Source organism: Bos mutus, chromosome 13, assembly GCF_027580195.1.
Source record: "Bos mutus isolate GX-2022 chromosome 13, NWIPB_WYAK_1.1, whole genome shotgun sequence".
NCBI classification, from domain to species: domain Eukaryota; kingdom Metazoa; phylum Chordata; class Mammalia; order Artiodactyla; family Bovidae; genus Bos; species Bos mutus.
In genome coordinates, this window is record NC_091629.1 from 80,449,169 (window position 1) to 80,474,453 (window position 25,285).

Below are 25,285 nucleotides of genomic sequence, written 5' to 3' on the forward strand. Positions count from 1 at the left end.
TATTGAAACATTAGGAAATCTATCACCTGGAAACCACTAGCCCCATGGGAAATCTGGTAGAGCTGAGTTATCCTTGTCTCTTTGAGACAGATTTCATTCTTCAGTTTTCCTTCTTGCCCCTGGCCTGCTTTGTCATGGATGTTCTCTGCCTAACTTCTGTTGACATTTGAGTTTGCAACCCTTTTTTCAAGGCTAGTGTCATCTTGGAAGAAAGAGGCATCACGGTTGCCTAATTCCCATTCCTACACTAAATCTGGGTCTCAGATGTTCTTTTAGGTTTAACAGCAAAGGTCTCCCATCCCCTCCACCCACTTCCTGCTTTGGTGTTCCTTGAAAGTGACGCCACGGGGAAGGAGGAAGCCCAGGAAACCTCTGTGAGGAAAGCAGCTGCACCAATGCACATACAGTGCATGTGGGGCCTGGCGACCACACAGCTCCAGGCTCCCCTGGACCAGAGCAGAGGCACAGCACAGATTCAGGTCTCTGAGGAAACAGAAATAGAAAATAATGGGAATCGCTTGCACAGCTTACTTTTTGAGAGGAATGCGTCCTTCTGGAGTGACTTGCAGCTTAAGTTTAGTATACCTGTTGGAGAAGCAGAAAACAGTGTTTAATTTTTTTAAAAAAAGCTTTTTATTGAAGAATCAAATGCATAGAAAAAGGCTTTTTCATATGTACAGTTGGCTGAATTTTCACCTATTGTCCAGGTTTCTGCAATCAGCACCCACATCAAGAAAAAGAATATTCTTATTTTAATAGAACCCCAGGAGCCCTTCTCATGCCCCTTCCAGAGCTGGTCCCCCAAGAGCAAACCATTATCCTGCCTTTAAACATTCAGATTAATTTTGCACTTTACATAATAGAATCACACTCTTTTATGGCTTCTTTCACTCAATATTATGTTTTCAAGATCCATCCATATATTTGCTTTTCACTATGAATCTTTCACTCTCATTGCTGTATGGTATTCCATTGTGTGAATATAAAACTGCACTTATCTCTTTCACTGCTTCTGGGCATGTAGACAGAGAGAAGGCATAGGAAAGCTTCAGTTCGGTTCAGTTCAGTTCAGTTGCTCAGTCGTGTCCGACTCTTTGCGACCCCATGAATCGCAGCATGCCAGGCCTCCCTGTCCATCACCAACTCCCGGAGTTCACTCAGACTCACGTCCATTGAGTCGGTGATGCCATCCAACCATCTCATCCTCTGTCTTCCCCTTCTCCTCCTGCCCCCAATCCCTCCCAGCATCAGAGTCTTTTCCAATGAGTCAACTCTTCGCATGAGGTGGCCAAAGTATTGGAGTTTCAGCTTTAGCATCAGTCCTTCCAATGAACACCCAGGACTAATCTCCTTTAGAATGGACTGGTTGGATCTCCTTGCAGTCCAACGGACTCTCAAGAGTCTTCTCCAACACCAGAGTTTGAAAGTATCAATTCTTTGGCACTCAGCTTTCTTCACAATCCAACTCTCACATCCATACATGACTACTGGAAAAACCATAGCCTTGACTAGATGGACCTTGTTGGCAAAGTAATGTCTCTGCTTTTTAATATGCTTACAAACTCTATTGAGGAGTATATAACTGGGACACCAACTGCTCATGCACACAGCCATTCCATTCCTAGGTGTAGATGCGACAGAAATGCTTACAGCGTGTTCCCCAAAAGGCACGCTCTAGAATGACCATAGCAGCTATTCATAGGGAGATGCCTGTTGGAAGTGGACATCTGCAATAGGCATGATGAGCCAACTAGCTGTTTTACTAGCTGTAACATGCTATGTCTACGTGTCACTTTCCACCAACATTCTGTGTGGCACAGCAGATTTTCCAGAAAGTCTGTTAGATGAAGAATGGTAAGGAGACAATTGAAACAACAACAAAAAAAAGCAGAATAAAGGGAGGAGGAGAGGGGAAGGCATGTAGAAAGGGTCCTGAAGGTGACAAAGTAATGCGATGAGAGGATGACACGAAAGAGCATTTGAGTAAACCTGTGAAGTCCGGGTTAACAGCAAAAGAAATTCAAGAAAGAGTATGAAAGAAATGTGGACTGGAGTCTTTGGTTTGGAATGATGGGTATGTCTTACAGAAGAGGGAAGACAGAAAGTTATTAAATAAAAATAGAGGACCACCTAGTAATGTTTCCATTTGTGGTTTTGATTTCAAGGCTTTCCAACCTCCTGAACATCCAGTGTCCAAACTGATCACAACCAGCTTTCCTACTTGCTCATCTGGCAGAAATCATTATTTTCCTTGGTCAAATAAATTTCAGAAAAACTATGTAATTCAAGAGTGACTGGGTACTCCTGATTTGCTTTTTTTCTTTTCCTTTTCATTCTGCTTTTCCCCTTACATTCTTTTTCTCCTTTCTTACTAACAGTTGCTATGATTGTCTAGAAGAACAGGAATCAGGACATCAGCTAACTGATTTAAGCTGCATCTATCAGAGATCTTAGACTCTGGAGAATTGAGTCCCATATGTTGTTCGTTCTCTTCCTCAGATTAATAATCAATACAATGCAGGCAGATGTAGGGCTGAAGACTCTCTGAGATGAATAATTTTTGATTCTGGGCATAGTTGCCAGGATTTAGAAGTATCTCCTTACTGAGTGTCAAAGGCATTGACATTCTCAGTGTAACACAGATGTAGAGCTCAGAGGAAAGAGCAATCTTTACTGGAAGTATTCCAATTCCAAGCAGTGAACCTATCAGTTCTCTAACAAGTCCCAGAGGGAAATTTATGTTTATCAATGTGAGAAGCCAGTGCAGCATAAACAAAAGACTCACAAAGGAGAAAGGAAACTGACTCAGATGAAGCAACACCCTTTGCAATAAAATTAGAGCTACTTACGCCTTTTCCAGAAATGCGTCCCTGGACATGTTTTGGGCCAGCAGGTTTGTTGCCAAACTGAAAACCTCATTTGTCCATTCCTGAAAAATGTGAATCACACTTTCATTAGCTTAAATACTGTGCAGTCATTAGACATATGTTTTTAGCAAGGCTACTAGGAAGACAAATTAGTTCAATTTGTATGCCTAAGGGTTTTTTCCCTTTTTTTCCCTCTGTTAAAATGACACAATTAAATTCAGATCACGGAATGACTACTCTTTTCCTAAGGAAATGTTCTTTACCCATGAACAAAATTTTACCTGCTTTTTAAAATACCTAGAGATAAGAGAACTGATGTATTGCCTTTAATAACCAAGTATGTCTCACTCTTTTTCTTGCATTATTAACACATAGAGAATTTTAAAATGTAGTCAATTATATTTCCAACAGGGCTTCCCAGGTGGCGTTAGTAGTAAACAAGCCACCTGCCTATGCAGGTTTGATCCCTGGGTTGGGAAGATCCCTTGGAGGAGGAAATGGCACCCTGCTCCAGTATTCCTGCCTGGAGAATGCCATGGACAGAGGAGCCTGGCGGGCTACAGTCCATATGGTACCAAAGAATCAGGTATGACTGAAGCAACTTAGCACATATGCATATTTTCAACACATCTGCAAATAAGATCTTCCTATTTTACTACTCAAGTCAAAACAGCTACACCAGGGAATCTTTAAATGTTAAGTACAGTTCTAGAAATGTCTCAACTAGCTGCAGTCCCAGTGTCACACGGTACTCAGTACTGTTCCCTCCCCTCAGCTCTGTCCATTCCTTACTGCTGTCCTAATCCCAATCCCTACCTCACACCATCCAACTCTGATTTCTCTTGGCATCCAAAATAAAAAATGCAAAAGAACAAATCTACAAAAAAAGCTGAAGTTCCATTCTGGGTGATGATCTGGAACACTCAACATTCTGGGCTGCAAAAAAAGTCTCTAAGAGAAGATGAGATAAGAGCTAAGTAATGTAATCATCTGATGTTGTAGTTGACTTGACTCCCTCTTCAATGTTCAACAGCTTTTCCATCTAATTTTGTTATTTCTACTATAGTTTTTACTGTTATTTTGTGTTTTGCCTCCTGGTTTATGATAATATGCAAATAATATGCCATCATGTAATACAGAAATAATAGAGGTAAAACTTGGGGTACCAAGTGATGAGGGAGGGAAAGGGACACTTTAAGCAGAGTTTTGTGTGTTTGTTTTTATTTTAAAATATTGAGCTTATTTAGAAAAATCAGCACAATATAAACTGCCACACAAATAGTTATCAATGACAGATGCTCCTATCCATTCAAGTATAGATATGTAACTCCTTAAATTAAAGATCTTTAATTTTCTTGAGAGTCCCTTGGACTGCAAGGAGATCCAACCAGTCCATCCTAAAGGAAATCAGTCCTGCATATTCATTGGAAGGACTGATGCTGAAGCTGAAACTCCAATACTTGGGCTACCTGATGTGAAGAACTGACTCATTGGAAAAGACCCTGATGCTAGGAAGGATTGAAGGTGGGAGGATAAGGGGATGACAAAGGATGAGATGGTTGGATGACATCGCTGAATCGATGGACATGAGTTTGAGTAAACTCCGGCAGTTGGTGATGGACAGGGAGGCCTGGTGTGCTGCAGTCCATGGGGTCACAAAGAGTCGGATACAACTGAGCGACTGAACTTAACTGAACTGAATTTTCCTTGACCATAAAGAAAGCTGAGCACCGAAGAATTGATGCTTTTCAACTGTGATGTTGGAGAAGACTCTTGGGAGTCCCTTGGACTGCAAGGAGATCCAACCAGTCAATCCTAAAGGAAACCAGTCCTGAATATTCATTGGAAGTACTGATGCTGAATCTGAAGCTCTGATTCATATACTTTGGCCCCGTGATGTGAAGAACTAACTGATTGGAAAAGAACTGACTGCAGCGTGGTGTGCTGCAGTCCAAGAGTTGGCTATGACTGAGCAACTGAACTGAACTGAATTTTCCCTGAAGACTTTTAAATTCTGGGGTTATATAAACTTAAGCAAAAAACATTCACATTAAGCACAGATCAATTTTGCACAAATAAGTGTGATCAAGCCACTTAAATTATCACCTGAAATAACTTGGACTTCAAAGAAAAATCTCAGATAACATTATACACCATATGTTCTGTAAAAAGATTCACATTATTCTGTGGGTTATAACTTACTGGCAGAATTTAGTGAGAATGGGGAGTAGCCTAAAATGAATTGGAAAAAAAGAAGGGAAGTTGTAACAAGAAAAGTAGAGTTGGGGAAAAATAAATTAAAAAAGAAAAGTAGAGTTTGGGGACTTCTGTCGTGGTTCACTGGTTAAGACTCCATGCTCAATTATGGGGGCTCAATTATGAAGCTGTCATAGTCCAGGTGAGAAGTATTGACACTCTACAGATTGTTAGTGGAGGGCTTGGGGAAGACAGTACAGAAGAGCTGTCAGTGAAGTAAACTTGATGGACACAGAGGAAAACTTTGGAATAACTATTAATAGCTTTAAAATAAAATGTTCTCAGATTAGATTACTTTAAACTAAGAGTAATAACTACTGGCACTGATTTTCAAAATATGTTTCTGGTATAATACTTAATATTTTTCAGGTTAGGGGTCAAACTGTAGACTTTTCCAACTCCAAGGAAACCTTGAGTGTGTGTGTGTGTGTGTTAGTTGCTCAGTCATGTCTGACTCTTTGCAACCCCATGGACTGTAGCCCGCCAATTCCTCTTTCCATGGAATTATCCAGGCAAGAATACTAGAGTGGGTTGCCATTTCCTTCTCCAGGGGATCTTCCCAACACAGGGATCAAACCCAGGTCTCCCACATTGCAGGCAGACTCTTTTTCACCATCTGAACCACCAGGGAAGTCCATGGCAACCTTATGCATTGGTAAAAGTATTTATAATTGAGGGCAGTGTACCATTTTGTATATTTACTGGGGGCCAATTGCACACCAGAAATAGGTACAGTGAAGGTATTATGAAGAGCTAAGGAGATTTAATTTGGCCTGACATTTAAGGTTGAAAGCTAAGACCTCTATTACATTCAGTTCAATAGAAATATAATGGGAGGTACACAAATAATTTAAAATTTCCAGAAGCCACTTTTTTAAAAGGTAGAAATAAACAGGTGAAATAAATTGAATAATAAATTTTATTTAACCCAATATTTCAAACATATTATTTGCTATATAATCAACATAAGATTATTGGGCAATTTTCTTTTCTTCTTATGCACTTGGTCTTTGAAATGAGGTGTGCATTCTGCACTTACAGCTATCTTAATTTGCACTGGCAACCTTTCAAGGGTTCAACATCCACACATAGTTGGGAGTTGTGGCTACGTTATTGGTCAGGACATGTCTTCTAGATCCTTTGCTCTTTCTATGGGTTCTTTATAAAGCCAGTTGAAGGACTGCATCATTACCACATTCACTGAACAGTCGTAGCTCATTCAGAAAGTAAGGCATAACTTATTTCATCACATTCTCAGAATGTGAGCATCTAAATTTCCAAGTATGGAATTCCTAGAATCCACTGATTTCCTGTAGCCTTTTGAGGTATGCAGAAGATCTAATCCAGCCTGAATCAAAGACTCAAGGTCTCAAGCAGTGACCAAGACAACTTTAGAAACAACACAATCCTTGGCTAGGTACTGGTGTCAGTCCATATTATATGGAGCTAAAACAGCATGGTATGTTGCAGTTCATGGGGTCACAAAGAGTGGGACATGACTTAGCAACTGCACAACAAAAAAACAACATGTGTTTACTTTGGGCTCCCCAGAACCTGAGACAGGATTTAGGAGAAATGGGTTTATTATGAAGTGTTCTTGGGCAACATTATCAGGAAGTGAGCAGGAATGGGAAGGGAAGAGGCAGAAGGGTGAAGTACCAAGCAAACTCTGCAGATGGTAATTTTGGTGTAATTCTTCCCTGTGCAGAACACTATTAAAACTTGAACTTTCTGATGAGCAGAAAGGGAGCTGGAGTTTGAAGATCCCTGTGCCTAACCTTCTTGGAGGGCACAAACAAAATTTTGTGCAGACCAAGACCCAGGAGAAAGGAGCAGTGACCACAAAAGAGACTGACCCAGACTTGCCCATGAGTGTCCAGGAGTCTTTGGCAGAGGCGTGGGTCAGCAGTGGCCTGCTGCAGGGTCAGGGGCACTGAGTGCAGCAGTGCATGCATGGGACCTGTTGAAGGAGGTGCCATTATCTCATTACCTCCACCATAGTTTGGCCTCAGGTCAAGTTACAGGGAGTGAACACAGCCCCACCCATCAACAGAAAGTTGGATTACAGATTTACTGAACATGGCCCCACCTATCAGAACAACACCCAGTTTCCCCCTCAGTCAGTCTCTCCCATCAGGAAGCTTTCATACACTTCTTATCCTTCTCCATCAGAGGGCAGACAGACTGGAAACCACAATCACAGAAAACTAAGCAATCTGATCACATGGACCACAGCCCTGTCTAACTCAGTGAAACTATGAGCCATGCCATATAGGGCCACCCAAGACAGATGGGTCATGATGGAGTATTCTGACAAAACGTGGTCCACTGGAGAAGGGGATGGCAAACTACTTCGTATTTTTGCCTTCAGAACCCCATGAACACCATGAAAAGGCAAAAAGATAAGACAATGCAAGATGAACTCCCCAGGTTGGTAGGTGCCCAAAATGCTACTGGAGAAGAATGGAGAAATAACACCAGAAAGAATGAAGAGATGGAGCCAAAGCAAAAACAACAGCCAGTTGTGGATATGACTGGTGATGGAAGCAAGGTCCGATACTGTAAAGAGCAATATTGCATAGGAACCTGGAATGTTAGATCCATGAATCAAGGCAAATTGGAAGTGGTCAAACAGGAGATGGCAAGAGTGAACACTGACATTTTAGGAATCAGTGAACTAAAATGGACTGCTGCTGCTGCTAAGTCGCTTCAGTCGTGTCCGACTCTGTGCGACCCCAGAGACGGCAGCCCATCAGGCTCCACCATCCCTGGGATTCTCCAGGCAAGAACACTGGAGTGGGTTGCCATTTCCTTCTCCAGTGCATGAAAGTGAAAAGTGAAAGTGAAGTTGCTCAGTTGTGTCTGACTCTTAGCGACCCCATGGATTGCAGCCCACCAGGCTCCTCCGCCCATGGGATTTTCCAGGCGAGAATACTGGAGTGGGTCGCCATTGCCTTCTCCACAAAATGGACTAGAATGGGTGAATTTAACTCAGATGACATTTATATATACTACTGTGGGCAAAAATCCCTTAGAAGAAATGGTGTAGCCATCATAGTCAACAAGAATCCAAAATGCAGTATTTGGGTGCAATCTGAAAAATGACAGACTGATCTCTGTTCATTTCCAAGGCAAACAATTCAATATCACAGTAATCCAAGTCTATACCCTGACCAGTAATACTGAAGAAGCTGAAGCTGAACAGTTCTATGAAGACCTACAAGACCTACTAGACTAATACCCAAAAAAGATGCCCTTTTCATCATAGGGGACTGGAATGCAAAGTAGGAAGTCAAGAAATACTAGAGTAACAAGCAAATTTGGCCGGAATACAGAAAGAAGCAGGGCAAAGGCTAATAGAGTTTTGCCAAGAGAACACACTGGTCATAGCAAAAGCCTCTTCCAACAACATAAGAAAAGACAACCATGGACATCACCACATGGGCAACACCGAAATCAGATTGATTATATTCTCTGCAGCCAAAGATGGAGAAGCTCTATACAGTCAGCAAAATCAAGACCAGGAGCTGACTGTGGCTCAGATCATGAGCCAAATTCAGACTAAAATTAAGGAAAGTAGGGAAAACCACTAGACCATTCAGGTATGACCTAAATCAAATCCCTTATGATTATACAGTGGAGGTGACAAATAGATTCAAGGGAATAGATCTGGTAGACAGAGTGCCTAAAGAACTATGAATGGAGGTTTGTGACATTGTACAAGAGGCAGTGATCAAGACCATCCCCAAGAAAAAGAAACACAAAAAGGTAAAACGGTTGTCTGAGGAGGCCTTACAAATAGTTGTAAAAAGAAGAGAAGTGAAAGGCAAAGGAGAAAAGGGAAGATATACCCATTTGAATGCAGAGTTCCAAAGAATAGCAAGGAGAGATAAGAAAGCCTTCTTCAGTGATCAATGCAAAGAAATAGAAGAAACAATAGAATGGGAAAGACTAGAGATCTCTTCAAAAAAATTAGAGATACCAAGGGAACATTTCGTGCAAAAATGGGCATAATAAAGGACAGAAATGGTATGGACCTAACAGAAGCAGAAGATACTAAGAAGAGGTGGCAAGAATACACAGAAGAGCTATACAAAAAGATCTTCATGACCCAGGTAATCATGATGGTGTGATCACTCACCTAGAGCCAGACATCCTGGAATGTGAAGTCAAGTGGGCCTTAGAAAACATCACTATGAACAAAGCTAGTGGAGGTGATGGAATTCCAGTTGAGCTATTTCAAATCCTGAAAGATGATGCTGTAAAAGTGCTGCTCTCAATATGCCAGCAAGTCTGGAAAGCTCAACTGTGGCCACAGGACTGGAAAAGGTCAGTTTTCATTCCAATCCCAAAGAAAGGCAATGCCAAAGAATGCTCAAACTACCACACAATTGCCTTCATCTCTGGCTAGCAAAGTAATGCTCAAAATTCTCCAAGCCAGGCTTCAAGAGTACGTGAACCATGAACTTCCAGATGTTCAGGCTGGAATTAGAAAAGGCAGAGGAACCAGAGATCAAATTGCCAACATCCACCTGATCATCGAAAGAGCAAAAGAGTTCCAGAAAAATATTTACTCCTGCTTTATTGACTATGCCAAAGCCTTTGACTGTGTGGATCACAAAAAACTGTGGAAAGTTCTCAAACAGATGGGAATACCAGACCACCTGTCCTGCTGCCTGAGAAATCTTTATGCAGGTCAAGAAGCAACAGTTAGAACTGGACATGGAACAACAGACTGGTTCTCAATTGAGAAAGGAGTATGTCAAGGCTGTATATTGTCACCCTGCTTATTTAACTTATATGCAGAGTACATCATGAGAAACTCTGGGCTGGATGAAGCACAAGCTGGAATCAAGATTGCCGGGAGTACTATCAATAACCTCAGATATGCAGATGACACTACCCTTATGGCAGAAAGTGAAGAAGAACTAAAAAGCGTTTTGATGAAAGTGAAAGAGGACAGTTAAAAAGTTGGCCTAAAACTCAACATTCAAAAAACTAAGATCATGGCATCTGGTCCCATCACTTCATGTCAAATAGATGGGGAGACAATGGAAACAGTGACAGACTTTATTTTTGGGGGGCTCCAAATCACTGCAGACGTTGACTGTAGCCATGAAATTAAAAGACACTTGCTTCTTGGAAGAAAAGCTATGACCAACGTAGACAGCATATTTAAAAGTCAGAGATATTATTCTATCAGCAAAGGTCAATCTATTTAAAGGTATGGTTTTGCCAGTAGTCATGTATGGATGTGAGAGTTGGACTAAAGAAAGCTGAGAGAATTGGACATAAAGAAAGCTGAGCACTGAAGAATTGATACTTTTGAACTGTGGTGTTGGAGAAGACCCTTGAGAGTCCCTTAGACTTTCCAAGGGTGAGTGATCCAACCAAGGTGATCCAACCAGTCCATCCTAAAGGAAATCAGTCCTGAATATTCATTCGGAGGACTGATGCTGAAGCTCCAATACTTTGGCCACCTGATGGGAAGAACTGACTCACTGGAAAATACTGATGCGGAAAGATTGAAGGCAGGAGGAGAAGGCGATGACAGAAGATGAGGTGATTGGATGGCATCAACGACTCGATGGACATGAGTTTGAGCAAGCTCCAGGAGTTGGTGATGGACAGGGAAGCCTGGCATGCTGCAGTCCTTGGGGTTGCAAAGTCAGACACAACTGAACAACTGATCTGAACTGAACTGTGCCTGTCAGTCTTGGGTCAGGGCTGCTGAAGGGGATGGCAATCCTCAGGCCTTTTCTGCTTTCCTTGATAGCAAAGGGGGATCTGGCATCCAGAGGGCACAGCCAACAAAGAGACATGGGTGCAGGTTGTTGAAAGTTAAAGCCAGTCCCCAGTTGTGTGTGAACTGGTGAAACGGTTGGAGGGGATCTTGGCAGGGCACTGCTATGGGCAGCAGCAGGATAACAAATTCCAGGACGTTTGTTTGTGTACCAGAAGAAACTACACTGTGTAAATGGGAGATGGGCAACCACAGGATCAGAGAACTGGTTCACACAGGTTCTGGAACCAGGCTGCTCAGACTTCTGTGTGCATACAGATCACTTAATGATTCTTGTTGTGTAGATAGATGCTGATGCGGATGCTGGGGACTGGAGGCAGAGAATCCTCATCCCAGGGGAGGGCCATGCTGGAAGCAGGAGGATTTACAGCCCTGACCAAAAACTTGGTAGAAATGTTGGACTTTAAGCTCCACACCAAATCATCTGACTGAAACTCTGCATTTCCCCAAGAAACCTGTATATATTTCATGCATGTTAAAGTGTAAGCATTCTTCTGGGCCAGGGACAGCACTTTGAGGAGCAACCTGCTCCAGGACCTGACTTAGGAAGCATTACTCTAATCTTTGTCTACTTGCTTCCCAAGCAAAGAAGGAAATAATTTTGGCTATTAGTTTTAGAATAACCCCAAAGCCCTTCCAGCTGTATTAAGAACAATGTGGCTAAGAAGTGTGGCCAAAGCAGCTTAGAGCAGCCTTGGCTTATCATGAGATTATGACACAGGCTTTGCTTCAGGGTAGATGGATCCTACACTGGCAGTGTTCTCATTTCTCCAGTGCTGGGCCCTAGTTAGTATAGCTTTGGAAGGATGGCTTCTTATTTAATCTGGAGGATTTGTATTTCAACTTTCACAGGCAAAGTTCTGATGATTACCACTAAGCTGGGTTCAGCCCCTGCTGTCTAAATCCTGAAACTCTTTAAGTTAAGTTTTCTGCCTTAGGATCAATCTCTTTTCCTGATGAGGACTACAGAGGCCTGAACTAGAGAAAACAGATCTAAAAATCACCTGTCATGGAATTTCATCTGGAGCTTAAATGCATGTGTTCTGTGATGACTTCGCAATTCCCTCACCCCAGGGTCATTACTGAGATCTCAGTCTTGACACTATTAAATTTTCCAAACCTGTTACAAAGTTGTTGTTCAGTCGATCAGTCACGTCCGACTCTTTGCCACATGGACTGCAGTGTACCAGACTCCTCTGTCCTCCACTGTCTCCCAGAGTTTGCTCAGATTCCTGTCCATCGAATCACTGATGCTATCTGATCATCTCATCCTCTGCTGCCCCTTTCTCCTTTTGCCTTCAATCTTTCTAAGCATCAGGGTCTTTTCCAATGAGTTGTAGTCATGCTTCCTAAGGCCACTTGACTTCACACTCTGGGATGTCTTGCTCTAGGCGAATGACCACATCATTATGGTTATCTGGGTCATTAAGACCTTTTCTACATCATTCTTCTGTGTATTCTTGCCACCTCTTCTTAATGTCTTCTGCATCTGTTAGCACCTTACTGTTTCTGTCCTTTACCATGCCCATCCTTGCATGAAATATTCCCTTGATATCTTCAGTTTTCTTGAAGGGACTTTTACTCTTTCTCATTTTACTGTTTCCCTCTGTTTCTTTGCAGTGCTCACATAAGAAGGCTCTCTTACCTCTCCTTGCTATTCTTTGGAGCTCTGTGTTCAGTTTGGTATACCTTTCCCTTTCTTCCTTGCCTTTTGCTTCACAAAGTTACTCTACTTTTATTTCTAAAGTTATTTCAGTTCTGTCATTCTTGCCACAGGATTTATGTGTTTGCTTAATATTACTAACAATTGTTTCACAATGTTCAGTTACTCTCATTGGTATTGTTTAAGTATTTACTAGGCACTGAGGCACGTACTATTTAGTATTAGTAGATACTTTGCATCCAACAACTTAATTCTCATAGTAATTCTCTTGGAGGCAGGTACTGTTATTAGCCTCATTTTACAGATGAAAATTTAAGGTTTCAAAGCTCTTATAAAACTTATTTATATCCTCAGAGCTAATAAAACAAGTTTGGGGTTGGATCACTGGTTTCTTAGGATCCAAATCCTATACTCTTAGATACTATGCTTTTTATCATTTTGTCCTAGATAATTTTAGGGTGGCTGAACATACAGTTGAACAAGATAAAAAAAAGATAAGTCCACGTTACTGTATTTAAAACACTGATTTACAGTTGCTGCGGGCTAGGCACTGTTCTAACATTTTTGTAAGTAACTAACTCATTTAATCCCCACAATCACACAGTGAGATATTAATGTTATTATCAGTCCAGTTTTACCAATGAGAGAGCTGAGACACAGAGGCATTCAATTCAAGCGTAAAGTCTCACATCTAGTTACAGGCACACCTGAGATTTGAAACCAAGAAGCTTGCCTCCGGAGACTAAACACCTTGCTAACTATGCTACAGTGATGAAACAAACTGCAAAGCTTATAAATACCTTACCACTATGTCATAATGATGGTAGAGGGGAAATGATAACAGGGCTGAGGTTGATCACAAAGTGTCAGTCCAAAGCCTTTGAACTTGGATAGAGGAAGTCACAGATTCAACTCAAACTTGACTGGACTCACATGAAGAGAGAGATTCAGTCCAAACTTTTGGATCTAGTCATGCCATGTCTACCAGTCATGCTGTTGTTCAACAAGTGTTCACAGTTCAGAGAACATTTCTCCTATTGGCAATTCACACTTCTTAACTTTTTGGCTCAACTTATGAACACAAGTTGATATTTCTGTTTGAAATACAGATATTTCTGTTTCCCATTGTTCTGATGCATACTATCTTTAATATTTTAATGTATTGTTAATCTTTCCTTTTTTCAGCACTACATATCTCTGTTATACCTGAAAATGCAGAAAATAGTGTAACTAACACATATCCAATGTAACAACTGGTACCATTTTGTGATATTTGCTTTAGTGCTTTTTAACTGTTATATACTTAAGACCCTGGTGCAGACTTATTCTGTGTTGTTCTTCTGCTTGATTCCATTCTTCTTGCTTTCTTAGGAGCAAGCTCTATTTTGAAAAGTAGACATAAAGAATATCTATTTTCATATGATATTCTGAGGACAATGGTCTTTATCAGTGTTCAACAAACCCCTGAAGGCTAAATCCAGCCTGCCACCTGTTTTTGTAAATAAAGTTTTACTGCTACACAGCCATGCTTATTCATTTACATATTGTCCATGGCTGCTTTTGTTCTACAGGGGCAAAGTTGAATAGTTGCCAACACAGACTCCCAAAGGGCAAAGTATTTACTGACTGGCCCTTAACAGAAAAAAATTTTGCCAGTCCTGGTATGGACTCCTATATGGCTATATAAAGTATTACATAAATCATATCAAACTGGATGCATCCTTTGGCCAGCTGCTATTTGCAATCAACATTATGTCTTTAAAATGTGTTCCTACTTCTCATTTAGATCAAAGTTATTAATTTTAACTACTAAACTATTCCACTGTAAGAATGTGTGCTCAGTCGCTTGAAGTTTGACTCTGAGACCCCATGGACTGTAGCCCGCCAGGCTCCTCTGTCCATGGGATTCTCCAAGCAAGAATACTGAAGTGGGTTGCCATGCCCTGCTCCAGGGGATCTTCCCGACCCAGGAATTGAACCCATATCTCTGGCATCTCCTGCATTGCAGGCAGGTTCTTTACCCACTGAGCCACCTGAGAAGCCCTCCAGTTGCTTCTTATATATATAAGAATATAAAATTTATTAATCCTTTCTTTTGTTGATGGACACACATGGTTTCTTTGCACAAACCAACTTCCTGCTGCCTCAAGCCACATCCAGAAGTTTCTCTCGGGTAACTACTATCGTGATGTTTTCTTTGGATGCGGCATCTTCAGCAGTACCAGATGCCGCTCGCTGCTTGCTCACCAAAGCAGTAAGGACCTTCTATGTTCCTTTTGGCAGTGTAGGAGAGCTTGTGTTTTTCTACATTTTAAAAAACACTTGCTATTATCAGCCTTTCAGAAATTGTTTGCAAATCTGATAGATGCAATGTGGGACCTTGGATTGGCCTTAATTGCCATCACTGATTTACCTGTCTGGTTGGCTTTGTTTAATTCCTGTCAGGGCTGTTCCACTTTATCTTTTCTGCAAATGTCCTGTTAACATTCATTTTTCTTTTGGTTATTTGTGCTTATTGTCTTTAAAAAGAGGAAAGTTTTGTTTGTTGGAGGTTTGTGCTCAAACACAGGGTAATAGTCAGTCTCAGTCTTACTGACAAAAACAGAGACACACAATGACTGTCTTGTAAATGCCACCTACGATCGTGTCATGCCAGGCACCCAGTTTACGGCTGTGACCTGACACCAAGCAGCTGGAGTCACAAAGAAAAGGCAGAGTGTGAACTCTGTCCTCAGAAGCATGTATTTGTTCAGTGAGATCTTTGGGGAAACAAAAACATTCTAAAAGGAACACTGAATCAATCTCTCTGCATATATTGAATATAACCAATTATGAGCCAATGGTTACCCTAATGAAATAAAAGGAGTCACAAATGATAATCTAAAAGCAAGTATTTTCAAAGTACCTGATTTGGAAACCTCAATCTATGTTTTTTTTTTTTTTTTAAATAAAAGATTCTTGGAATAAATAATAATTTAAAATGGAATATTTTAATATTTGTGAGCTATGTGAAAGTCCTAACAATTTTAATAGCTTTCCATTATTTTTTAGTTTGTTGGCAAACTCCTATTGCCATAATTGATAATGGTGTCATTTCTATTACTTCTGCTCATGAGCAGGCAGCAGGTTGGGATTTGAGTAAGAAATCCCAACCTGGCTCATTCAGGGTTGCATTGCCTGGCTGAGCATGTTTCTCTTACCTGCTGGCAGGCATCAGATTTCATCTTGCCATGCATTTGCCTTAATGGCACAGTAAAGAATGTTTTCATCATGAAAGACGGTATATGAGCTGCAAAGACTTTCATTAAAAGCAGAAAAGACTGTCTGAGTAGTAACCGAGTTTATGGGTCTATATTGAGTATTTAGAATTTTGGCAAAATTTCTGATACAGTTCCCTTGTTTTAGGTGGCAGTGCTGATCTTATATCTTACATTCAAAATGTTCACCTGATACAAATATAACATAATTACCAAAACAAAACAAAAACCAGGAAGCATATAACAACCCAATATTATCAGAGTTGGGATACTAGAAAAATCATATTACTCAAATGACATAATATCAAGGAAAGGTGCATAGTTATTTTCAGACGATGTGATTCAAATATCTTTAGTCTATAGTTGCCCAAACCACAGCTCAAATTAGCCTAGGAAATATGAGAATTTGCCAAGGACACTGGATCATTACTGTAACTGGAGGGAACATCTGACAAACTGCAGCAAAAACTTGTGTAGTTATAAGATCATAAGGAACCAGGGGCCTGAATGGCAGAAAGACTTTCTTCATTGCTTTTTCACTTCTCTCTCTTCCTGATATCATTACTTTCTTCCTGATTGACCAGCTTCTTCTCCATGGTCACCAATTGCACCAAGAATTGTCACATGTGGCTCCTCTCATCACTAGAGAGAGTCTGACTGATTTCCTACTTCCAGTAGGAAAAATCCTGGGAAAGGTCTCTGACTGGTTGCTCTACCTCTAGAACAATCCATTTGGATGTCCATGAGAACCAGATCACTGGGCCTGGAAGAGAAGCAGTGAGTAGAAGCATGAAGAGTATAGAAAACACTGCATATAGCCATTCATGGGAGTATATGAAAAAGCAGGAGGAAAAAAGGATATGTGTTATCCCACAACCTGTGTGGGATCTCACAGCTCTGTAACCCTTCTTTTTATATCCCAAGAAATAGATATGCACTTGATGACCTGAGTTGACTGCATGAGTGAATGAATCTGTAAATAAAAGGGAATTACATCCATGCTATATAATTTATGCTTTGTGAAATTCATTTTTATGTATCCCTTGTTATAAGTATTTAGTCACCATGGTTTGCTCTGGTGTTTTGGATAATAGCTTCACACATTTCCTATTGTAATTTGAACTGTGCTAGAATAGGTTATAAGAACTCAGAGTCCTGTGCATAGCAATTTCCAATTAATAAAGTACAGAATTTTTAGTTTTAGGGCCTAGAGCATCTACATTGGCTTCATAGATATGCTTTATGCTTTGTTCTGTTTGGGAATGCTTTCTGAAGACTTGTTGCTCAATTATTTTTCCCTGGATAAGTGAAGCACGCTGTAATAAATGGTACCTGATGGTCTAAGGAAGAGTTCAGTGTTCAAGTGCAGTGTTCAAGATATGGATGCAAGAATCACACTTTGAGAGCTAACAGTCTACTATATCCCTAATCTCTGCTCTTACACCTTTTAACATTCTACTGAGCAATGGGAAAAGCTTAATGTGGTAACAGCAAATTGAAAAAAATCTTAAGAGAATTCTTCAGAGAGGGGAGAAAAACCCCCAAAGAGCAACATACTTGGTACAGAGTGGAAAAAGAGAAAAATGTTTGCTTTGGTTACGTTTTCATGATGAGAGGTTTTCAGCTGTATCACTGTGAGTCTCACGTATTTTTTTTTTCTTTTTTTTTTTAATTTTATTTTATTTTTAAACTTTACATAATTGTATTAGTTTTGCCAAATATCAAAATGAATCCGCCACAGGTATACATGTGTTCCCCATCCTGAACCCTCCTCCCTCCTCCCTCCCCATACCATCCCTCTGGGTCGTCCCAGTGCAATAGCCCCAAGCATCCAGGAGACATCCACCTCTCTGTCCAGCTAGTTCCTGAGTCATTGTTTATTTGTATAACTGAGAAAGGTCCATCAAATGCCTCAGATGAAATTTCCAAAGCTTTGCTTCCATGGCGTTCATGTCATTCCACCATATTCTTAAAGTGGTTCTGTCCAAAACGCTCATCTCACTTTTACAAAAACACTTGCTATTATGAACCCTAAGCCTAGCAGTATCCATGCAAATTACTACCTTGATTGCATTTACCAAGGTATTATGTATTATAGACAGTAAAAATGTATGTAACCAGGTTCTGAAATTATAATTGATACTATATTTTTTAAGCAAGTCTATTTGAGGAGATCAAATGAAAAAAATTTAAAAGAGAAAAAACAGCTAATTTCTTTAGTAAGATGCATATCAAGGCTGAAAAAAGAGGAGCAATCACAGTTTCTTGGGAGTTAAGTGGTGCTGCTTTTTGTTAAATGGAATTTGTTTGACAAAGCCAAAACTGCATTCCATGAAACTGATTAGTAACTACACGCAGGTACTTGCTCATTAAAACTTAGTACACAAAATTTTAAAATATAATTTTCTCTATTGGAAACCAATTTGTTTCAAATAAACTTAATTATGCCAACCTCCACGTTTATTTTAAAACTTTTTTCAAGCCAGATTCTTCTTTTTTTTTTAATGAAGGAGTATTTGGCCCTTGGTAATTGACTTCACCTGTTAGTCCTTTCTCTCTGATAACTAGTCTTTGTCCTTGGTTCTGATGGCCTCACCTTCGGTCAATTTTCACTGCCTATGAGGGTGAAGGAAGGATGAGTCTTAAACACAATCTGTGCTTGTCTTTTCATTTAAATTTACAATACTGATACCTGTTTATTTAATGCTTCTCATTGACTCTTATATTGTTTATGCTTTTACTAGTTTATTTAAACATATATTTCATTGGGTTTCAGAACCCTACTCTGCCACTGTCTAGCTGTGGAACCCCTACTGAGAGCTAATGTCCATTTTCTCCTTCTGTCCTGAATGAAATCTAACATTATTCAGGCCAGAATATATAACTGAAAAATCTACTTTTCCCCAGCGTCTCCAGCAGTGAGAGTGGCAAGGTGACACACGGTGTCTGGCGCCGTCGGGAGTCTACGGGGAGGCTCTGGGCAAGTGTGCTTCCTGATTAGGGGTTCTGTCGTCTTGCTGCTGGGAACACGGATAGCTGGAGTGGCAGAGGCATTCCTCTTCTTAAATTTTGTGGGGTTTCTTTAATATTTATAAACAATATATTTGCAGTACTTTTTTTTAATTGACTGGTTTTAGAACTTAACTATTGATTTTCACTCTGGTTGATGAGGTTTTCTTAATTTATTTAATTGGAGGGTAATTACTTTACCACACTGTGATGATTTTTGCCATGTATCAGGATAAATCAGCCGTAGGTATGCGTGTCTCCTCCACCCTGAAGCCTCCTCCCTCCCCACCCCAACCCCCTACACTGTCACGGAGCACAGGCTCCCGGTGCCCTGCTTCACGCGTCGGACTCCCACTGGTCATTTATTTCATGTATAGTAATGTATATATTTCAATGCTATTCTCACCCTCTCCTCTCACTGAGTCCAAAAGTCTGTTCTTTACATCTATGTCTCCTTTGCTGCCCTGTATGTAGGATCATTGGTATCACCTTTCTGGATTCCATATATATGTGTTCATATATAGTATTTGTCTTTCTCTCTTTGACTTACACACTCTGCACTGATGAGGTTGATGAGGTTTTAAATCTGTTACCATATCTCCCATCTCCCCTTTCTCCTTCCTCCTGATAGAATTGTCATCACTAGTTTTCTTTTTCCCCATCACTATAACTTCAAGCAACATACTCAAACCACTTTGTAATCCACCAATTAAAGATAGTATCATTCGCTTCTCTGTTTGTGAAAGGACATTTACCTGCAAATCTTTTCACCACTGATTCTTGTTTAAATTTACTTTCTAACTTGTCAAAGTTGAAATATGTTTGTCTTATCCAGTATCCATAACTGACTTTAATATTTTGCATATAGATTGAGTCTAAAAGTTTAAAACTAATAAAAATAAAAATTTACATGACTGCATAAAAAGCAAATATACTTTTCTGTTGGGTCATATATTAGACTTTGATTATTTTACTTGCTGTAGTTATACCACCATGAACTACATGACTTTCAAAAGAAAACATTCCTAATACCAACACAATATGGATCTTTTTTGACTGCTCCTTCTATTGTTGAAAATCCTGTATATTTTCAGCATGGTTTGAGTTTAACTAGTGCATTTCTTATACATTTATCTCTTTTTCAACTTTAATTTTCTTTTAGGGAGAAGAAGCTTAAGCCATTTGCATTTATCTTATATCTTGTAGCTTCCTACTCATATTTCCTGAACCTATTCCAATCCTACACTTTCTATTTCAGCTTCAAGACCACACCTTCCTTGAGCTCTAACTTGTTTTCTTGTATTATGTTTTTCATATTTTCCTCTCTTCTGCTTTCTCTTTTCATTGGCTACCACCCTAGCTAGACTGATTATACCTATATTTCTTATATCTTCACTTTTCTTATCCTTTTTTTATCTTTCACTTTCTAGTTGTTTGTCTGCTGCCTTCATTGTTGTTGTTTTGCTTGGTTCCACATTCTGAGACATTTCCCTCACCTCCTCTTTTAGTAGTTTAGTAGAATTTTAATTATTGTTTCATTATTTTATATTTTATTTCTAAGAGAACTTTCTTATTTTTGTTACCCGCTTTTCATTACATCTTGTTCTTTTCTTAAGGGTAAAATATATTTAAAATTCTCTCTGAAGATACTTCCTAGTTTTTTTTTTTTTAACTGTTTACTTAGTTATACTAATGGGGCTTTCCTGGTAGCTCAGACGGTAAAGCATCTGCCTACAATGTGGGAGACCCAGGTTTGATCCCTGGGTCGGGAAGATCCCCTGGAGAAGGAAATGGCAACCCACTCCAGTATTCTTGCCTGGAAAATCCCCTGGACCGAGGAGCCTGGTAGGCTAAAGTCCATGGGGTTGCAAAGAGTTGGACATGACTGAGCAACTTCACTTTATTATTACTTCTTTTTTCTGTTCATCTTTGCATCCTTATCAATCAGTATTGTAGGTTTTTTTCAATAGCTTCTGGATATTTTATTGTCAGTTCCCATCTTAGATGGGGCAACAGAAGTGCTGGCTGGGAGCCCTGAGTATGGGAGTGGGGTTGACCAGCGAGCCGACTTCTTTTCCAGTGAGCATGTGGGTTCCAGCCACCATGGTGTGGTATCCACAAATGTTAGAATGAGAACTTTACTCTGGATCTTGAACTCCAGTGCTACCCACAATGATACTTTTCAATCATTTATCCAATTTCATAAAAGACACACCACTCAAATTTTTGATGCAGAAAGTAATTGGTTATTGATTATTCTATATGAGGATCAGGAGTAGGGAATGAAAGGCTGTTTTTTTCACTCCCACTTCTTAGTCCATGTTCTGCTGGGCTGGTGGAACTCAAGCCTGGAGCATCTCTTGATTGTTTCTGAGCAGGTCAGGGACTTTCTCATCTGTTGTTTTCTCCACTATGACATCTCTTCATTTTTCTCCCCCTCTGCGAACTTAGTGAAATATGTCATGTCCTAGTGACCTATCTTGTTCTCTTCATCATTGTGTATTTATGTTCCTTTATCATTATTTTCACAGTACCTCAAGAGAGATAAGACGTCATACCTATGCTTGTTTTGCTGTTTTGGGCTAATACTATTTTAAAATTTGTGTCCAAAACCAAATTTCTGATCTTCCCAGATAGGAATATTTATTTCAATAAATTAAATTAAAAGAACCTCTGAGATCATCCTTAGTTCTCTCTCTCTCATGTCATGTATCTGGTTCATTCAGTAAATCTTCTGGCTTCACATTCAAAATGTGTCAGGAACCTAACCATTCTCACCACCTCTATTCCAGGACTCTGCTCTCCCTATCTCTGTTTCTATACCCTTACTTACAACTTTTCAACAGAGGAATCAGAACAATCCTGTCAAAATGTCACCCCAAATCCATCCCTTACTCAAAACAATGTAATAGATACTTGTGTCATTGAGAGTAAAATCATTCTCACAGTGGCCACCTACCGCTATTTGGGTCACTTGCCGACACACCCAGCCTCTCCCTCTGCTCTCTCCCTGCTCATCATTCCCTCCACCAATGTGCTGGGTCATACCTGCCTCAGCACCACTCTCCTCTGTGATGACCACTTGACACACTCCATCATTTGCAAGGTCTCCCTCACAGATCATCGTATCTTAGTGTGACTCTGGCTGATGAACTGATTTAGTTATTTATTTTATGACTCCATTTCATAGTCATTATTACCTTATTAGTTTTACCTCTGTATTATGTGCTTGTGTTTTTAGGGAAATATGTACTTATCACAGTCTGTGTTCAAATACTATTATACAATTTCAGGTAAAATATGAGAACTTTACAACAGCATGTTTCACTTTTCTCTTTCTATGCTTCAGACTATTGTTGGCACACGTTTAGTTCTAAATTTAAAATATACTATACAACATACTGCTATTATTTTCATATAGATTAAAAAAACTTTATTGAGATATAATTCATCCATCTAAAGTGTGAAATTCAGTTATTTTTTTCCTTTCTTTTTTTAAAATTAATTTATTTTAATTGGAGGCTAATTACTTTACAATATTGTATTGGTTTTGCCATATATCAACATGAATCCACCACAGGTGTACACATGTTTCCCATCCTGAACCCCCCTCCCACCTCCCTCCCCATACCATCCCTCTGGGTCATCCCAGTGCACCAGCCCCAAGCATCCTGTATCCTGCATTGAACCTGGACTGGTGATTCGTTTCTTATGTATCCCCCCAAATGCTTCCTATCTCCCTTCTCTGCTTTATTCCTTCCTAGCTCCTATTACCGTCTTATTTATTTTGTTTATCATCACCCTACCCCACCATTAAGTAAGCTTCATGAAGACAATCATTTTTGTTTATTTTATCCCCAGCACTCAAAACTGTGGCTGGTACAGAGTAGGCAATGAAGTATTTGTTGAGTGAATGATTATTACTATATAACCAATATATTAAACTGTAATTTTCAAAAAAAATTTATTCTTAAGGGCAGCCTATTCCTTGGGAGCATTTGATGCATTGGAAACATAAACGTAACAACCGATATTAAGGCAGTAGATGAAACAGATCAACCTGCCACTTTCAAAGGGTGTCAGGTATTTTTCCATAGTAATGAAGCATGGAAGCCAAATTTTCTTAGATTTCTTCTTCCTTTCCAAAAATTATAGTTTTTTAAAAAGTATTTTTGTGTCTTCTTTAAGGCTAGATACACAGGAAATACAATCAGGGCTTTCTCAGCTGCCAGAGAGGCAGAGGAATAAGGAGGAAGCAGCTTATTTCTGTTTTATTGGGCGACTGGAAAGAAAGGGAAGATGCTGCTGCTTAATCAGTTTCTGACTTTTTTCCTGGGGAAAAGCAGACTTGCACTCACAGTAGCCCACAGTCTGAAGTCATGCTTATTTCTGAGTCTTGGCATATATATCCTCCCTTAAGTTGGGCATTGATTCCTCTTTGTGGCACCCTTGAATCCTGCCTGGCTCAAAAGAAGCTCTCCTGGGGAAGGTGGGTAGGTATGATTTCTGCCACAGTCAACAGAATAGCAATTGGTTGTTCTTATCTGGATGTAAGAAGAGATTAATTTCTGAATTGCCTTTTTCTCTCCTTTTTTAAAATGAATTTTTTTTTGGGGGTGTGACTTTGAACTTTTAAACCTTTATATGGATATTCCAGACAGGTGACATTTTCACAATTTAAAAGTTTAAAATATATATCCTTTATCTGCCCCATAATCATCTGAAATTCAAGTGCAGAATGTGGGGTGGATCTCATTTTCCAAAAAAGAACATCCACGACTATCAAATCCTAAGACTAACAGAGAAATATATGGACCTTGTAAGAACTTGGGCCTTATTTATGACTGGATGAAGGAATATCCTAAGATGATATAGGTATGGCTTATTAATATGAGAAAGTGAGAATGCCAGTGAATGAAGATCTCATGAAACACAATAACCAAGAGGGCTAACTTTTCACATGTGTAAAAAGCAATATATATTCAATACAGTCGTATTTTTGGCATGTATATTCTACCTCCAAGGAGATCAGCACAGTTTTCCATTATGTTCCAAAGTATATTGCCAAAAAGAATATATGGTACCTTATTCTCTTTTTCTTCACCATTTTTTGTTTAAAAAGTCAAACTTATAGCCACTGTTCATCCACCATAAGTTGGTGCTAAATTCAAAAAGAAAGTGAGATAAACTTAATTGTGTACAGAAAACCTGTTACTGTTTGAAAATTCTTATCTCAACATATATGTCCCCAGAATAGAAAGAAATATATGAACTTCATGTCTCTTGAGGTTATTTTTAAATATCTATACTATTAATTTGGAAGGAAGTCTAAGAAAAGTGGAAAGTTTTTGAGGAATCAAGTTCTATATCAGGAGTGGTCAGAGGACTGAGGCAGGACCATTCACTAGTCCCTCTTTCCCTTTTCTATTTCATTTAGTAGACTATAATTTCTTTTTCTTAAAAAGCGCCACTTTTGTGGTACAATCTCTTATTCCTTTCCTGAACCATCTCAACTATTTGGCCAGTTGAAGATATTTTTCCTTTTCTTCAGAAAAATGTGGTAACTGATGGATAGAGGAGGAGGAGGACAATAAATGATTCTGGGTTGTGCTTGGAAGGATGAAGAAGGTGGAAGCCATTGGGCATCCTGGCAGACCTTGGAAGAGGCCCGTGTTCAGAGCAAGAAATCTGGAACAACTAGTTCAAGGGCCTCAATATTTTCAACTTAAAAACAAGGGGATTAGAGCACATGATGTTCAAAGTCTCGGGAGCTCTATAATATTCCATGAGCTATTGACTGTTTTCAAGGACCCACCAGCTTTTTTCTTCCTTTCTTGGTCCTTTCGTTCCTGCACTCTGTCCTGTTTTCCTTTCTTCTTTCCTTTTTTAAACGTCCTCCTCTGCCCCCGCAGAAGACACATTTATTGGGTACCTATTATCAGTTGAGACTAAGATAGATCTTGGGAACACAAATGACTGAACTATATTTTCTGACTTTGAGCAGCTCACAAATCCAGGATAGGGTGTCAGACATAGTGACAGATAATTATAGTGTGATAAATGCAATGGGATGATCAAAGAAAAGGAAGAAACTCAGTTATTCATGGAAATCATGGGACAGAGGGGAGACAGGTGAGTTGTATACACGGTGAGTCTCTAAAGGAGGCTTGGAAATTCTGCTGATGGACAGAGTGGAGAAAGGATATCTAGGAAAGCACGTAAGTCCGAAGGCACTGGTTATGAAGGCAGGAGGAATCGCAAGTGGTTAGGAACTGCTGAGGCGGAATGGTGCTGGGTCCAGGCAGCGATTCGGCAGCTCCTAAGGGCACAGGCTATGCTTGTTTTCACCACTGGCAACTCCCTAGTGCTTGGCACATGCTAGGCCTTCAAAGAATATTTACTCACTAAATGAATGACAACGACATAGAGA

The 25,285-nt window shown here is 39.8% G+C and overlaps 1 protein-coding gene across 2 annotated transcripts in view; it reads right to left on the reverse strand.

The window, feature by feature from the left end:
- PLCB1 (phospholipase C beta 1) overlaps nucleotides 1–25,285 on the reverse strand; it is an 865,816-nt gene that overhangs the window by 259,650 nt on the left and 580,881 nt on the right. For both annotated transcript variants that reach the window (XM_070382002.1, XM_070382003.1), the window contains exons 5-6: nucleotides 2,850–2,929; nucleotides 532–585 (exon numbers count right to left, since the gene is read on the reverse strand). In XM_070382002.1, the coding sequence (XP_070238103.1) occupies nucleotides 532–585; nucleotides 2,850–2,929 (134 nt within the window). The remainder of the gene's footprint in view (nucleotides 1–531; nucleotides 586–2,849; nucleotides 2,930–25,285) is intronic.